Source organism: Jaculus jaculus, chromosome 5 (assembly GCF_020740685.1).
Source record: "Jaculus jaculus isolate mJacJac1 chromosome 5, mJacJac1.mat.Y.cur, whole genome shotgun sequence".
Classification (NCBI taxonomy): domain Eukaryota; kingdom Metazoa; phylum Chordata; class Mammalia; order Rodentia; family Dipodidae; genus Jaculus; species Jaculus jaculus.
The window spans coordinates 173,100,041-173,118,018 of record NC_059106.1 but is presented as its reverse complement, the minus strand read 5'-3'; the positions used below and the strand labels follow the sequence as shown (position 1 = coordinate 173,118,018).

At 43.3% G+C, this 17,978-nt stretch overlaps 1 protein-coding gene across 2 annotated transcripts in view; it reads left to right on the top strand.

Annotated features, from left to right (window-relative positions):
• Window positions 1-17,978, top strand: part of Clip4 (CAP-Gly domain containing linker protein family member 4) — a 68,558-nt gene that overhangs the window by 17,989 nt on the left and 32,591 nt on the right. For both annotated transcript variants that reach the window (XM_045149444.1, XM_045149443.1), the window contains exons 3-8: window positions 2,530-2,669; window positions 3,320-3,413; window positions 4,648-4,809; window positions 7,211-7,329; window positions 11,801-12,037; window positions 12,726-12,861. In XM_045149444.1, coding sequence (XP_045005379.1) covers window positions 2,530-2,669; window positions 3,320-3,413; window positions 4,648-4,809; window positions 7,211-7,329; window positions 11,801-12,037; window positions 12,726-12,861 — 888 coding nt within the window. The remainder of the gene's footprint in view (window positions 1-2,529; window positions 2,670-3,319; window positions 3,414-4,647; window positions 4,810-7,210; window positions 7,330-11,800; window positions 12,038-12,725; window positions 12,862-17,978) is intronic.

Below are 17,978 nucleotides of genomic sequence, written 5' to 3'. Positions count from 1 at the left end.
AGGCAAGCGCTTAACCACTAAGCCATCTCTCCAGCCCTAAATATTTTTATTTTTATTTATTTATTTGATAGAGAGATAAAGAAAGAATGGGCACACTAGGGCCTCCAGCCTCTGCAAACGAACTCCAGATGCGTGCACCACCTTGTGCATCTGGCTTATGTGGGTCCTGGGAAATCGAACTGGGGTCCTTTGGCTTTGCAGGTGAGTGCCTTAACTGCTAAGCCATCTCCCTAGCCTTCCGCCTTAATTTTTGAGTCAGGGCCTCTCACTGAATCTGGTGCTTTACGATTTTGCTAGACCAGCTGGCCAGCAAACAGAGGGATCCTGTCATCTCCACCTCCCTAGCTCTGGGATTACAGGCATGTGCTGCTCTCCTGGCTTTGACATGGGTGTTGGGATCTGAACTCGGGTCCTCATGCTTACATGGCAAGCACTTTACCAAGTGAGCCACTTCCTAGCCCAAGTTGTTCAGATTTTAGAAGCTTGTGCATAAAAATGAAAGACTGTATTCCATTGTGTTTGAGGGGTTCAGGATCCTTTCTTAAAAACTTTTTTAATTAACTTTTTTATTGACAAGTTCCCTAAGTATAAAGAACTATACCATGATCCCTTGTTTTCCTCAAAGGATCCCCTACTTTGGACTGTCTTGTCAAAGTTAAAGGTTTCTTAAAGTAGTCCTTGTGACCAAGTTGCCCTTCTGAAAGGTCTCACTTATCTTTCCAGAATGCCACAAGACCCTACTGATTTTGGATCAAATGGAACCCAGCCTTGCTTTAGATTCACTAAAAGTGTTTAGTTTTATTTATTTTTTTAAGTTTAGGGGCTGAAGAGATTGCTCAGTGGTTAAGGCACTTGCCTACCAAGCCTAATGACCTGGGTTCAATTCCCCAGTGCCCAACATAAAGCCAGATGCACGGAGTAGCACATACATCTGGAGTTGGCAGAGGTTGGAGGCCCTGGCATTCCCATTCTGTCTGTCTCTGCTCTTAAACAAACAAATAAATAAGTAAGTAAAGTATTAAGAATAATTTAAGGCAGGCTTGCCTTGAATGCATTAAGTAGCTCAGGCTGGTCTTGAGCTCCTCGGCCTCCACCTGAGAGCGCCGGGGCTCCAGGCTTGCGCCTCCTCCTCCCCGTGCGTGCCCTTGGCTTTGCGCCTCGCCTTCACCTGTTTCTTGTCCCATCTGTCAAAGGAGGACCTGGGTGTGTGCGGGATGATTTTGACAAATACTTAAACATTCAAAGGAGAGAAATTTAAAGCCTCACGAGTCGCACTACTTGTGTCTGCCATCCACCTGAGCGCGGCGAGTGGCCGTGCCCGGCGGCGTGGTGGAAAGCACACTCCGGCTGTGCAGCTTGGAGCCCGAGACTTGGACGCCCGCGGCTTCCCACGCCGAGCATGAGGGGATGGGCGGCGCAGCGCCCCAGCCGTCCCCAGCCGTCCCCAGCCAGCGCTGCCAGCGTTGCCTTGTGTTTGCATACTCCGCCTTTTCAGTGTCCTGCCCCTTTGGTTACGACAGTAGAATCCGATTTTCTTCTCTGACAGGTCTTTTTTCCCTTCATGAACCACTGTCCTTTGTTCTCCAGTCACTGCATAATCTCTAACTTTCTCTAAACCTTAAGAAAAACACTTGGAGGCATCCTTTGGTGGCACCTTCAGTTTTGTCTGTCTCCATGGTGTTATTAATGCTGATTCCAGTATCTCGCAGTCACACTGGGCCATGGTGTCTTTTGTTTCCATGTCTGCATTGCCAAACATTAGCTCCTTATTGTTTGGAATGGCATTTTCCACATGCTTCTTTTTTTATTATTTATTTATTATTTAAATTTTTGGTTCTTTTTTATTTATTTATTTGAGAGCAACAGATAGGGAGAGAAAGAGGGAGAGAGGGAGAGAGAAAGGGAGAGAATGGGCATGCCAGGGCTTCCAGCTACTGCAAATGAACTCCAGACACATGTGCCCCCTTGTGCATCTGGCTAATGTGGGTCTTGGGGAATCAAGCCTCGAACTGGGGTCCTTAGGCTTCACAGGCAAGCGCTTAACTGCTAAGCCATCTCTCCAGCCCATCCCACACGCTTCTTCACAGGCAGCCAGCTACCTCATTCATTGAAGAAAACGAGGGGACGTGGAGTAGCTGGGAGGCACGTGGCTCTCTAGTGCACCTACTGTTTGGCAGACTGATGTGACTTATGTGTCAGTCATAGAGGTGCATCTACTATTCATGACTTTTGTGTTTTGAGAGGACAGTATTGATAAAAATTAAAAAGACTTTTGTGTCCTGGAACTAATATTTGAAAACTTCAGGTTTTCAGACCTGCGTACTCACATTGTTTTTGTCTAAGATAGTGTGTGTGTGACATATGGAATCTTCTGATCAGGCAGTTTAGACCTTCCTCACTTTTGGTTTTGAGAAAACTTACTTTTTCTAGCCTCTAGAAATATTTTATCATTTGAACCTTGGTCCTATTACTTATTTTAAAAATATTTGAAAATTTAAAAAATTAATTTATTCTTTTGTTGTTTTTCAGAGTTTTCTTTCTTTGATCCTAATGATGCATCATGCCAAGAAATTCTCTTTGATCCCAAAACTTCAGTCTCAGAGTTATTTGCCATTTTAAGGCAGTGGGTTCCTCAGGTCCAGCAAAACATTGACATTATTGGAAATGAGGTAAATATACCTTCATGCTAAGTTTGCATTGTTGGGAGGGTTTTAAATTTCCCTCTCTCTCTCTCTCTGTCTCTGTGTGTGTGTGTGTATGTGTGTGTGTGTGTATGTGCTAGGGTGCAGTGCATGGGTAGCGATAAGAGAAAAACCTTGGGTGCTGGCCCCTGAGCTTCTGGGGATCCTTCTGTCTCTACCTCCCATATTGCCACAGGCATGCTGGGATTGCAAACATGTGCTGTTGTGTCCAACTTTATGTGAGCTCTGGAGACCAGGACTCAGGTCATTAGCCTTGCATGACAAGCACTTCTGCCTGCTGAGCCACCTTTGGGATTGTTAATGGGCAGTGAGCTGGTGTTGAACCTGGGTTCTGACATTGCAGACTTTTGGTGGGAGCAGGGAGAGGCCTTTTGCATATTGTTTTCCTCCTCCTTCCCCTCCCTCCCTCCCTCATCTTCCTTCCCTTCCCCACCCTGTTCCCTTTCTCCCTCCCCCTTCTCCTCCTCCTTCTTTTTTTTTTTATTAAACAAATTAGTTTTTTATCCATTTCATGAAGGGTTTTGTTTGCCATCATGTAAGGTGGTCTGACTGGCTTCTTGGTTTGAAAGTGTTGGACCTTCAGGAGCCATGTAACCCCATACCCCTGGCTTTCTCAGATTCTTAAGAGAGGTTGCAACGTGAATGATAGAGACGGGCTGACGGATATGACTCTTCTACACTACACTTGCAAGTCTGGAGCTCATGGTATTGGTGAGTATGTGTGAATCCACTGCTTGGTTCTGCCTCTGCTTTTGTTCCTGTGCAATCTCTTGTGAACCAGAAGTCAGCCTGGGAGGGCACCTGCTAAACAGCGAGGATTTGGTTCGGCACATCCGAAACTTTGGTCACTTTTTTTTCTCAATTTTATTAAACATTTTCCATGATTATAAAAAATATCCATGGTAATACTCCCCTCCCCTCTTTTCCCCTTTGAAATTCCCTTCTCCATCACATCCACTCCCTATCTCAGTAAGTCTCTCCTCTATTTGGATGCCATGATCCTTCCTTCCTCTTATGATGGTCTTATGTAGGTAGTGTCAGGCATATGAGGTCATGGATATCAAGGCCAATTGAAACTTTGGTCATTTTTTCAGGGAAGTCTTTATGTCTTGTGGTTACTCCCCAGCGTTTCCTGTGATAGGCTTCATGCCTGGTTGCTCAGTGTGAGAGTTGCTTAATGTCGAATCTCCCAGAGGCTTTTAGCAAGGTTGAGTTGAGGCCAGTTTCCAGGCATTGCAGCCCTTACAAGACCTCAGCCTTGTCTGAGGTTATACCCTACTCATGACACACACACATTTCCCGAAGTTGCCATCTCTGGTGTTTTGCCACTTTATAAACGTGAATCTGTTCTGTAGCTGTACATGATTGTCTCTTCTTGTGTCAAGTCCTTTACAGAACTTCCTAAACTAGCAGTAGTGTAGTGATACTTTTGTAAAATAAAACTGCATTTATACTACACATTTATAATAAACAAAATCAAGACAAAAAATATAAGCCCAAATATTATTTCAAAGGCACAAAATTACATTTTAGTGTTATAAGAAACCTTAAATATGGAAAACAAAAAGACTTACAAAATTTACAGATTCTAGTTTGACTAACACTGTCCAAAGAGCAACCTTTGAGAAACACTGGTCTTCACAGTGTTCCATAATTTGGATTTTGTTTTATTTAAACAGTTCTTTAATGGACTTTGAGGTTGTCTCACAATTTTATTTATGGTAACACAGTAGTGATGAACATTTCTGCATCCAGGTGTTTGTTCACTTCTGAGTAGATTCTTTTTTTTTCCTTTAAGAACAAATTCTTGCCAGTAAACTTTTTAAGGCATAAGTGTAGATCCAGTGTGCTATCTGTGTTGGCATTTAAAATGAGGTATTAGATAAACAGCCATTGGGACTTAGAATTTATACTGAGGGAAACTGATTTAGAAAATTTCCTTTAGGTGATGTTGAGACAGCTGTAAAATTTGCAGCTAAACTTATTGATCTGGGCGCGGATGCCAGCTTGCGGAGTCGCTGGACGAATATGAACGCTCTGCATTATGCCGCCTACTTTGATGTCCCAGAGCTTATCAGAGTGATTTTGAAGAGATCAAAACCAAAAGGCAAGTACCAAGACCACCACTGCATGCTCATCCTCAATAATGGCATAAAACTATAATTCGATATTTTTTTCTAATATGTTGTTTCATATACCTTCCTAGTATATTTTATTTCTGAGATAGTTTAAAATGTCAGTGTTGAAGATTAATTACTATCGTTTTATAAATGACTTATTGCAAACAGTTGCAAAATTAAAAAAAATGTTTTTCTACTTTTGCAGATTCTTCAGTATAGTATGGGTCTTATGAATAATTGACGAAGTATGTTTCATAATTCTTTTCTTTTGCTTGTGTAGTCAGCAAAAGAGCAGTGAAGTTTTCAGAGCTAGTCACTGAAGTCATAAAGGATATTTCTTTTACATGCAGTCCTTTTTGAAATTCTGTGATTCAACTTAATGGGTGAAGTTTGAGCTCCCCCATTTTGATGGTGATAACCTAAGATTGAAGGCCAGCATGACTTAAGTCCAGTCCTAGTGTTGTGAATTTCTCTTTTTTTTTTTCCCTGTTGGAGGCCAAGTTTCTTTGAAGAAAATAGGAAATCAAGTGAATCGTATCCCTTTAATTTCAACAGAGTGTCCAATGTTTTTCCTACTATAAAAGACACATTCAAAAATATTTTATTGTTTAGCCTGGCATGGTGGCACATACCTTTAATCCCAGCACTTGGGAAGCAGAGGTAGGAGGATGGCCGTGAGTTCAGGCCACCCTGAGACTCCATAGTGAATTCCAGGTCAGCCTGAGCTAGAGTGAAACCCTACCTCGAAAACCCAAATATATATATGAGAGAGACAGAAAGAAGCAAATAGAGAGTGGGAATGAGTGCACCAGAGCCTCTAGCTACTGCACACGAACTCTAGATGCGTGCACCACTTTGTGCGTCATTGAGAACCTGGGTCCTTAGGCTTCACAGGCAAGCACTGCTAAGCCATCTCTCAACCCGAGAAGACACATTTTTAGAGATTGAGTACAAGTTTATAACTCCTAATTTGCATAATTATCCATTTTTTTTTCTGCAAAATTCTACCTTTTCAGTTTCTGGATGGTGTTGGGAAGAATCTCTTGATGGCATTGTCTCTTTTTGACCATATTTTTGTTTTTTGATGTTTTCATGATATATAATGTTTTGATCATATGTACCCCACTCTACCCTCCTTTACCCTTCTCATTGTTTACCAGTGACTATACCATGAAAGAAAATGATTCTCTGTCTCCTGGCAACCATTAAGTGTCACTAGCTCATTAGAGAGGGGGACAGAATCTTAACTGGCCTGTCACACGCAGTTCTTGTGCAGGTCGCCACAGCTGCTGTGAGTTTACAAGTGCAGTGGGTGGCATGCATTCTGATATGCAAGGAGTGTGTCCTGAGTCGGTGTAAGTAGGGCATGCCTGTGTGTTACCATGTAGATTAAGGCAGGATTGTGTAGCTGGAGAATATTAGATCCACAGAGAAAACATTCCAAATAGGATTTTCAGGAGGATGATTTGCCATTATTAAAATGTCCTTAGAATTGCAAGGTGACCTTTTCTTATGAAGTCCAAATTGATTTCTTAAGTATTGCTGTGAGCTAGTATATGTGTGAGTGTTTATGTGTAGAGAAGCCTGCCTGCATGGCTTACCCAGCTGACTCTGACAGTCTTTCTGTAAAGGACCTAACAGCAAGTAAATGGTTTTGACTTTCCAACCACCTGGTCTGTCCCAGCTGCTCAGGCACAGAAAACATGGCTGTGGGAGAGTACCCCAGTGCTCCGTCAGGCTTTAAAAAATATTTTATTTATTTATTTGTTGAAGAGAGAGATATTAGTGGGGGTGGGGTAGAGAATGGGTACACCAGGGCCTTCAGCCCCTGCAACAAACTCCAAACTCATGTACCACCTTGTATATCTGGCTTATGTGGGTACTGGGGAATCGAACCTGGGTCCTTTGACTTTTCAGGTAAATGCTTGAACTGCTAAGCCACCTCTCCAGCCCCTGTCGAGGTTTTAGAAACAGGTGGTGGGATGAAATTGTCCCTGGGTCTTCATTTGCTGACCCTTGACCTATAGCCTATTAGCTTACTGTTGTCCTGGGAAGCACCAAAGACATTTAGTGAGTGGACACGTGAATGGACACTGCAAATCAGCCACCTTCAGATATGAAGTCCTGACTCCATTGCTTTCCATATGGGTTAGTGTGTGGTAGCTGGAAAACCCCTGGTGCGTCACTCCGTTTTGTAATGAGCTGCACTGTACTAGGAAGACATCAGGTGATTCTTCTAGCTCCATCCTCGTTTTCATTCCATTGTGAAGTCCTGCCGTGCGGGCGAAGTCTGGGAGGGCTCACTCCTCCCCCAAGTCTCCGTCTCCTTTTAAGCTGTGATCGCTAAATTTAAATTTTCAGCTAATGAATTGTGACGATTGATTGCAGATGTGGACGCCACCTGCAGCGACTTCCACTTTGGAACTGCCCTGCACATTGCAGCGTATAACTTGTGCGCAGGCGCCGTGAAGTGCTTACTGGAGCATGGCGCAAACCCCGCATTTAGGGTAAGAGGCCGAAAGGAGGGGTTGCGAGAGCTTGACGCTTCCTCCAGCACCGAGCTGAGTGTGGGCGCTGTGTCATTAGAACTCACATGAACAAGTAATTTACGTTTTTCCTTCACTTATGAAGAGTGTGGTTATTTTTTAACCTTAAGTAAATACAGACCAAACAATGAATCTCACTCCTATTAAGTTCTACAAAATTTCCAATCAGTAAAGGAACTTTAAAAAAGTATCTTAGGAATCTTTTATTTAGGCTTTTGACATATTTATAAAAATAGCTATTAAGGGCTGGAGATATGGCTTAGCAGTTAAGTGCTTGCCTGTGAAGCCTAAGAACCCCGGTTCGAGGCTCGGTTCCCCAGGTCCCACGTTAGCCAGGTGCACAAGGGGGCGCACGCGTCTGGAGTTCGTTTGCAGAGGCTGGAAGCCCTGGCGCGCCCATTCTTTCTCTCTCCCTCTGTCTGTCTTTCTCTCTGTGTCTGTTGCTCTCAAATAAATAAATAAATAAATAAATAAATAAATAAATAAAAAGTAAATAAATAAATAAAAGTGTGTGTCACCAAGCCTGGCTTTAAAAAAAAAAAAGCTATTAAATACAAATATATGTATTGGTATTATATTTTTCCATTAAATACATTCTCTTGGAAAGAAAGTTTATGCCAAGAGAATAAAAAGGAAACTAAATTCAAAGTTAAAAGAAATGCATTTTTAAGAACGAAGTGAAACTCTGAAACACACGAGTTAGGAGGAGCCTGAGCCGTGACAGATGGAAGTAGAACTCCATGCCTGATGTTTAGAAGGCACCATCGTTTCTCTTTCATTATGTTATTATTATGTTTTCTTTTTGAGGTAGGGTCTCACTCTAGCTCAGGCTGACCTGGAATTCACTCTGTAGTCTTAGAGTGGCCTCGAACTCACTGTGATCCTCCTACCTCTGCATCCTCAGTGCTAGGATTAAAGGCATGTGCCACCACAACTGGTGGTTATGTAATTAAAAAAAACATTTTATTTATGTATTTGAGAGGGAGAAAGAAGCAGATGGAGACAGATAGAGAAAGGGCACACCAGGGTCTCTAAGCTACTGCAAACGAACTCCAGACACATGTGCCACCTTGTGCATCTGGCTTAATTGGGTAGTGAGGGATTGAACCTGGGTCCTTTGGCTTTGCAGGCAAGTGCCTTAACCACAAAGCCATCTCCCAGACACTGTAATTTTCTTTTTTCTTAAATATTGTTATCTATTTACTTAGAGAAAAAAGGAGAGAAGGAAAATGAATATGAATGAGTGTGCCAAGGCCTCTAGTTTCTGTGAATGAACTCCATATGCATGCGACACTTTGTGCATCTGGCTTTATGTGGGTATTAGGGAATCAAACCCAAGTGTTCGGCTTTGCAAGCAAGGACCTTTAACCACAGAGCTATCTCCCTAACCCTGGGAGTTAAGAGACAAGTGTGACCAACTCACAAGAGTGAGGATATCATAGAAGTCTAAAGCAAAATATTCATCATAAGTAATAGTTTATACTTTAAGACAAGTCATTATAAAATTATTTTCACTACATATAATGCCTCTTCTTCAGAAAGTAGACTTTAGTGCTTCACACATATCCATTTCATTTTGCAGTTTTCTTTATAGTATAAGATTAAATTAGTCTGTTTCCATGACAGAAATCAGATATGTTTCCTTCAAACTGACTTGAATTTGTAAACTAAAATATATAGGGCAATAGCTAAGTGTGCTCTTAATGTCTCATTATTTTATCTGTGTTGGTCACTAGTTTATTCAGCAGTGGAGAATAAAAGAAAATAATGCTTTATTTAGTCAGCAAAAATCTTGATTTTTTTCATATTAAAAGAATATTCAAATTTTTATCTTTCTCAAAGTATCTCAAGGTATCAGAGGTTTTGTTTCAGGAACATAGAAAAAAGATTTTGGAGCCGGGCGTGGTGACACATGCCTTTAATCCCAGCACTCGGGAGGCAGAGGTAGGAGGATTGCCATGAGTTCAAGGCTACCCTGAGACTACAGAGTTAATTCCAGGTCAGCCTGGACCAGAGTGAGACCCTACCTCGAAAAACCAAAAAAAAAAAAAGATTTTGGAAGACAGATGGCATGGAGAATAGGAAGGCTATGAGCCCTGTGGGCCTCGATGAGGGTGAAAGTGGAGTGGATCAGATCATGTGAATGTCTGTGAGCACTTCATCAGCCCCCCACATTTTACCTAGTTGGTTATTGCCTCTCCTGCTATGACGTACCTCTCACAGGGCGGGATTCCGCCGTGTTTACCAGCTTTGTCTTCATTCTGGCTTACTTCGCTATCCAGTTTGTAGTGTTTGTGTGTACACACATGTGTAGTGTACGTGGAGAGTACTGAGTGGGGTGTGGTGTCCTCCACTCCTCCAGCCTGCAGCTGCTGCTGGTCAGCGAACCCCAGGAGTCGCCCATGCCCCTCCCCCCGCAGACTGGGATTCCAGATGTGTGGGCAATGCCCAGCTTTTAATGTGGTTTTGGGGGCAGTTGATTTGGTGGTTTCTGGCCAGAGAGCCCCTCATGCTTACGCAGCAAGCAGTCTTAGCCACCTGCTGAGTCATCTTCCCAGCCCGACAGGGTTTTTCTTGATAGAGACCCAAGTGAGATGAGTTAATTATATAAACAACATGCAAATAAAGTAGGCTTGTACCCACCTCTTTGATCTTGTCACAGGATGAATTCCAGGATGCAGTCTCTTCAGTGAGAACAGGGAAAGTGTTTTGATTATTGCTTCAGCTTGATTATAACTATCATTTATGCCTCTGAAATTTGAGTTACTGCATGGTGGGGCATGCTGAGGGGCAGAGCCAAGGTGGCTACTGTGGACAGTGGCGTAGAGTCATGTGTCCCTTAGTGACAGGTTCTGAGAAAAGTATTGTTAGGCAATTTGTGCTTGTGTGGATTTGATGGGGCATCTTGAGTGCGTGACTGTGGCTGGACCTGGCTCGGGAAGCCAGCTGAGACTGTTTCGGTGCAGCCGGGCACCCCACGCCGGCAGCGGCAATGGCCCTTCCAAATGCTCTGACTGCTTTTCCTGTTTGATAACCTGCACAGCCACTTACATCTTCTAGTTTGTAAAAAATATTTTATTTATATTCAAGGAGAGAGAGAGAGAGGGAGGGAGCATGGGCATGCCAGGGCCTCTTGGCACTGTAAATAAGTTCTAGATGCATTTCCCACTTTGTGTGTCTGGCTTGATGTGGGTTTTGGGAACTCTAACCCTGGCTGTTAGGCTTTGCAAGCATCTTGTACTGAGCAACCTCTCCGGCCCCATAAATGCATCTTCTCAGAGAGGCCTTCTCTCTCCACACTTCACATAAGTAAGTAGCTTCCTTACAACCACTTTTCTATTTCCTCTCTGTGTTGCCTTATTTATGCCACCGAGCTACTGTTCTGCATACATGTCATCTGATTATACTGTCTCTCCCTCTGGTATATGCACTTCCTAAGGGCAGAGTGTTTCTTTTTTCTTCACTGTGGTTTCTTTAGCATCTAGAATAGTATCTGGTACAGAGGAAGTGTTCAGTGAATGTTTTTGAATAAATAAATAATGAGTGCATCTAACTTAAAACTCCTGTCGCAGCAAAGTTTTCCCCTGGGGAGAAACGGACACATGTCTTCACCCCAAGTAGGGCTCAGATGGCAAAAGGAAGTATGATTACACTGATACCAGTTTGGTGAACCAATGAGTTTATTGGGGGATCACTTACCATAAAGAGAGGTTACTTGTAGGATGGTGGGGGCCCCCAAACAGCCACTTAGATGGAGATTCCTGTGTCAACATTACTCCTTGGATGCTCCTCCCTCAGCCTTAGGTTGAGGGCTTCCTTACAGAACACTGGTACCCCAGAGCAGCTGCACCATGGAGAAGTTCCATCCCACCCTGAGTGACAGCTTCCCTGTGGTTGCTTCTAGATGCTCCTTGTCTCTGTCCAGGGGTATAAGACCCCTGACAGCCCTTCAGTGGGACTCATGTGCTCCTCCCTCAGCCTCGGGTGAGGGCTTGCTTACAGAGCCTGCGACCCCAAAGTAACACTACAATGGGGCTCACTATATCAGGGTTACCCCTGTGAATGCTGCTCTCTCAGCCTCAGGGTGAGGGCTTTCTTACAGGGCATGGGGACTCCAGGGACAGTGCTCAATGGAGCGCATTGTTCCTGGACCTTTTCCTCTCTCTGTTCTCTACATCCCCCTCAGGTCTCTAGGCCTTGTGTGGTATTGTATGCAGCTGGGTGGGGTGGGGTGGGGGCACCTACATCTCAGGTGCGGGGGGTCTTGTTGACTCTCCCCAAACCATCCCTTGTGAGTTGATCTTGATGCTTTTGATAAAGCTGACAGTAGTAGTAGTTTATACCTTTCATGCAGAGGAAAGAATAAAGAATCTTGCATGATTGCCTTGTGTTGAGTGCATAAGACCTGACCATGTCCTCTGGTCTCTGATAGAATGACCAAGGGCATACCCCTGCCGATGTTGTTCCGGACCCAGTGGACATGCCCTTGGAAATGGCCGACGCTGCCGCCACCGCTAAGGAAGTCAAGCAGATGCTTCTCGACGCGGTGCCGCTGCCGTGTGCCACCTCAAAGGCCGCCCTTCCTAACCACGGTCATGCCACCAGCAGGGCCGTGCTGACGTCTCTTGGCCTGAAGCTGGGGGACCGGGTGGTCATCGCAGGACAGAAGGTACAGTAAGAAGCCTCCACCCCTGGTTTGGGCTCAGGGGTGTGCACTGCATCCTCCTTGTTTTGAGATTGTAGAAATAGGTTCAATTGTGGGTAGAAGGAGACTTGATTGAAAATGTGCAACTCAAATGTAAGTTTGCTATGGTGATGAGCAATCTTAATAAGTACTGTTACAAAGTCCAATTTAGTATGAACTGTTTCAACCTGACAGTGAAGAGCTGGGGATTGGCTTGGGAGAAAGTGAAGTAGAGAGCTACTGAGTGGATGAGGCCTGGCCTGCGGTTCCCCAGGATCGTCCTTGGACCTGACAGCGACCCAGGATTGTCCCTGCAACCCTGGCTCTGCCTCATCACCAGCCAAGCAGAGGCATCTTGACTACTCATTAGTGTTTGGCTTCAAAGTCCAAGAAATAGGGAAGCTTAGATGTTGTAACCTGAGGGTAAAGAGTCTGTGGGAACCTCTATAATAGCACCTGGACAGGGAAAGCCAAGAAGGCAAATCCGCGAGCACCGTGGTTTCTGTGTGACCGACCCTCTTCCCAGTTTCTTTCATCCTCCCCCCCCCCCCAGGGGATTTTGCTGCTGCTGTGTGCTTTGAAAGAGCTTTAAAAACATTTATGGTAAAGTTATCAAGAGTAGGAAGGGCACCTAGACTTAATAATAATACTAAGCAATGGTTATTTCCTCCAGGTTGGGACGTTAAGGTTTTGTGGAACAACGGAGTTCGCACGTGGACAGTGGGCTGGCATTGAGTTGGATGAGCCAGAAGGAAAGAACAACGGAAGCGTTGGGAAAATCCAGTATTTCAAGTGCGCTTCTAAGTACGGTGAGGCCTGGCTCCGTAACTGTGCACGAGTCATTGAAAGCAACCACGTCTTACTCTCTGGCCTGTCTTTCCTGGTGGTGGGGGTACTGGGAATGGAGCACAGGGCCCGGCACCTGCTGACCACTCTCCACCACTGAGCTGGTGCACCCCACTCACTCCGAGTTTTAAATCAAGCTGTTTTTTTGGTTACTTAAGCAGTATAGAAGGGTTTGGAGATTTAGGGAGGACATTATAAATATGAGCAATGGTGTTGTGTGTTTATCCTCCCTGCTGAGAATGATGGGAAGAGGGAGAGAGGTGCTGCTGGGGAGAGCGAAGTCCTGTCAGGTCTGGCCCGGCATTGGTCCAGGCATGTTGCCCTCCCTGAAGAGAGAAGAGCCAGGAACAGGTTTCTGTCTTCTTAGAAAATGTGAATTGAGGTTATTTACTAATATCAGGAGAGGGAAGGTGGGGGAGGAGTTGAAGGCTTAGGAGAAGGAAGGTTGGAGATCGTCAGTGAGGAAAGCAGAACTGTAACCGGGCGAATAGATGGCCAAGGGTGGCCGAGGGCCCCTGGAGCCGTGTGGTCAAACCTAGGGAAAGACCAGGGTGTCAGGCTACAAGCCGAGGGCCACTGGAGGAAACCCTAAGCCACAGAAAAATTGAATTGGAAAAAAGTGAGACAGACTTCATGACTACTCCTGAACTGGGACAATCATTATCTCTCTGACAAAAATTTATTCAACTAAGTTTTTCTCTCTTTTTCCTTCCTTTCCATCCTCCTCATTTCTCCCATCTCTTTTACACACATGCATGCACACACACATTTTAGCACATTGATTTGTCTGCTTTTTCTGGCTCTGTTGTGAGCGTGTTCCTCTACTGTGATGCTGTTTCCATGGCTGCAAGTGTTCCATCCTGGCCCAGGAGAAGGCGGGTAGCGTGGGGAAGCTGGTGGGCTGGGGCGTGAATCAGCTTCTCTGCTGATGGGCTCCCTGGTCGTTCTCTTCTCCTGCCTCAGGGATTTGTGTGAGGATGAGATAACTGTGGAAACATGTGGGATAATACTTGATTTCCTGTCAGCACTGATCAGAAGTTAGCCAGCTGTTATAAAATAATCAAAACTAGTTTATTTTTCTTACATACTTGATAGAACCTCATTTTTGTCTCTTAAGGTTTTTTGCCTATAAAATGTCTATTCTGTAAGACTTGAAAATAATATAAAGATAATATAAAGGAGAAAGGGTAAAAATAATTTGTATATTTTTGTTTAAATTTTCCTCACAAATTTTATATTGCATACATAGAAATTATGTTCGACATTTTTACTGGACATCCCATTATAATTTTCCTAACTCTTTAAATATTTGGAAATGTGCCTTTTCAATGGCTTCATTTCCCTTAATTCTTCCAGTTTGATGGGTGAAAATCTGTGTTTTAATTCCTAGTTTTCAGGTTGTGGTGAGAAAGATCATTTAAGATGTTTTATTTTAGTATGTTTAGAAAAACTTCTAAGAGCTAAAAAAAAAAAAATACCTATTTGCCCAGTATGACATTTGCCTTTGAACTTCACTTACATGATATTTGGGACATCTAGTTAACGTACACTTTATTCTCATGAATTCTTATATTGTGTTCATGTTTTGATAGGTAGTTCTTCCTAACCATGGATTAGTTATACATTATATATTTTATTCCTTTGGAAATATTTTAAATTTTCTACATATAATTATGGAACTATTTGGAACCTATTGGTTAGTGGTACGAGGTCAAGACTGGTTGAAATTTCCCTCTGGTAGCTGATTCTGGCAGCTGTAAGCAGAGGAAGGCGGGTCAAGAGCTTTAGTCACCCACAGAGGAGATGTGAGTCAGGTTTATGGGAAGTGCTTAGATTGTCAGTGGAATGCACGCGGACTCATAAAGTATCATTCTAAGGAAAACAACACGTTTTCTTAGGACAAAGACGGATACCCCAAGGACTGTCTCTGTTCCCTTTACTGAAAGGCAGGCTTTGGGATGGGGTGGTGGGTCGTGTACCTTGATCATAGTCCTTCCTGCTCAGTCAGCATGTACTCTGAGTCAGGCCAGTGCTAAGCTACCTAAGGTGGCTTAAAAGTGGAGGATACCTGGAAAATCAGAAGACCCCAGATTTGTTTCTTTTTAGTAAGTACACACACACACACACACACACACACACACACACACATGCATGCACGCACGTGCACACGCACACATACACATTCTGTCCCTGTCTCACTCACACACACTCATTCATTCCCTTTTGTTGTATTGAGTTTCTTATACACTAAGTTCTTATAAGTGCTATAGTTTGCCTTTTAATTGTTTTGTTCAATTTATATGTTAATTTTAGCACATGTTAGAACTTAAAAAATATCATTTTATAATAAATTTAATGCTTTGTGATACTGATTTTGTGTTCTTAGTAATTAGCCAGAACCATGTATCTACTGCATGGGTCTTGGTAAGTTGTGTTGAAAGGCTTGTTAAAACCACAAAGCCTTCCCTCAATCCTGAGACCTGTTCTTAAGTCAAGAATGCTTTCGACATCATCAGCTGTATCTTCTGATATAACATCCATGTTTGTCAGTAACACCTTTATATGAATCTTCCTTGATTTTTCCAGTTTTAGACACCTATTGACTCCATCCTGTGAAGAGAAAGATTTAGTGCTCGTCTCTAAGTTAGTTTCTCTCTTGGTTTACTAATTGTTTCGGTGGAGCACATCCTTCAGTAGCTTTCTGACAGAGGACTCACAGGAGGCAAAATGTTTCAGGAACCCTCCATTCTAAAGATACCTTTATTTCCACCCTCACAATCATATGATAGTTTGGGCTAAGGAGTGTTTGGTTGGAGAACTCATTCCCTTGGCACTTCATTTTTATGTATTTATTTGAGAGCAACAGAGAGAGAAAGAGGTGGAGAGAGAGGGGGGAGGGGGGAGAGAATGGGCGCGCCAGGGCCTCCAGCCACTGCAAACAAACTCCAGACATCTGCGCCCCCTTGTGCATCTGGCTAACGTGGGTCCTGGGGAATCGAGACTTGAACCGCGGTCCTTCGGCTTCATAGGCAAGCGCTTAGCCGCTAAGCCATCTCTCCAGCCTGGAAGTGACACTTGATAACGTAGAATGTGGCAAACTTTTTCTGCGAAGGGCCAGGTAGCTGACACTGCAGGCTGTGTGGTCTCCACTGAGACTCGCCAGCCCACCGTGGTGAGCCAGCTGCCGTAGGGCACATATGAGCAGGCGGTATGGCCTGAGCCTGTACCTGCAGGCGGGTGGTGGGCACGTGATCTCGGCCACGGTTTGCCAGTGGGTTTCCTGAGCCAGTGCTGCTGACTAGACGTTTTAAGAATTTGTCTTTTGTCTTTGACTTTTCCCTCTTAGAAGCTTTTAGGACTTTTTTCTATTTTTTTTAAAAACATTTTCTTTTAGACCTTATGCAATTTTATGCCATTATATAGGCATTTAATAGATATTTATTGAGTGAATCAAATAAGAAACATGTCATTTTACAAAGATCATACAGTACAAATAGAAGTGAGTTCATGTGGTGACTCAGCCTATGTATACAGTTCTATGGAATTTCTAGTAGTGAAGGCACATCACAAGTCAGACTTATAACTATTTTCATTCCTTACTGATGTTTTAATATAGTTTTGGGAGGAATTAAAAATGAGAACTGGGCTTTTTTTGTTTGTTTGTTTTTGAGATAAGGTCTCACTCTAGCCCAGGCTGATAATATTAATAATAATAATAAAATAAATCTTCCTTAATGTGTCCAATTTTAGTTGACCTTACAGTTCTGTGTCAGCCCATCAGTACTTGGACATAAGTTACTGCGTAGTGCAGGCAGCTACTGGCCGGGCTCGCCTGGACTTTGTATCCAGTCACCACTTTCCATGAATGCAGTGTGGTGTACCCAAGTAAAAAACCAAGAGAAGCACAAGCTATATAAATGAAGAAATCTTTATAAGCCATATAGTTAAATATTTCATTATTCATTAAGGCAGATGAACTCTCATATGGACAATTTAAGACCTTGAAAGAAAAAAATACTTTCTCACATATTAAAAAAGAAGTAATTTATAACATTACTGAGAGAAATAAAAAAATTTAGATGAATAATTTGTAGTCTTACAAGTGCTTTGATTTTCAATCTTTTTTTTTTTTTTTTTGCTTTTCTTCCCCCCTCCCCAAGGTCAAGTTTTGCTCTATTCCAAGCTGACCTGGAATTCACAATGTAGTCCCAGGCTGGTTTTGAACTCACAGCACTCCTCCTACCTCTGCCTCCTGAGTGATGAGATTAGAGGCGTGAGCCACCACACCTGGCTCTTTTTTTTTTCTTTTCTATGATTGTCTGTATCCACCTGCAGCTTTTCACAAATGCAATGATGTAGTTTTATAATGTAATAAAGTATATGAGGATTTTTACTTTCCTGACTGACTTCGTGTTTCGCTGTATCGTTGGCGTGGTGGTGCAGGGCAGGAGCACGCTTCCCGCAGCTTCCCAGTGACCGTCCGGTCGTGCGCGGTCAGCCAGCGTGGGGCAGCGAGGCTCGGGGAGTGTACACAGTCTGTGTTGTGATCAGCTCCCGTTGACTTCTTACTGCTGGATTTAGAAATTACGTGTCGTCATAGGTGCGCATGTTTAGGACTGTCTGCTATCTGTATAACATCGTGGAACATCTCTGGGCTGAAATTGGGGACTGCTGTCACTCACAGAGGCCATTAGTTCAGCTCATCGTATTGTTAGAAAATTGTTTTCTCTTACTTACGAATAATGCTGCAGAGATGATGTACTCAGGTATATAGTATTTTCTCCCCTCGTATTTGGATTCTTCGCTCATAAATTAGAAATTAGTATATTGTGCTAAACTAGAAAGTATTTTGCCCTTGAAATCCCTTTTCCTTTTAATACACAAATGTAACCTTGTAACTTTTATGTGCATTGCTAAGTGTAATTGCTTCCTTATAATTAATTCTACAAAGTAGAGCGGGTCTCAGAAAGCACAAACTTATATTCACCGTGTGCAGTTTTTTCCTTAAATGCTCAACAGCGCTGGATCTAATGCCGCTGTTCTCGCCCTGTCACTTCACTGTTGCAGTCACGCCGCAGTG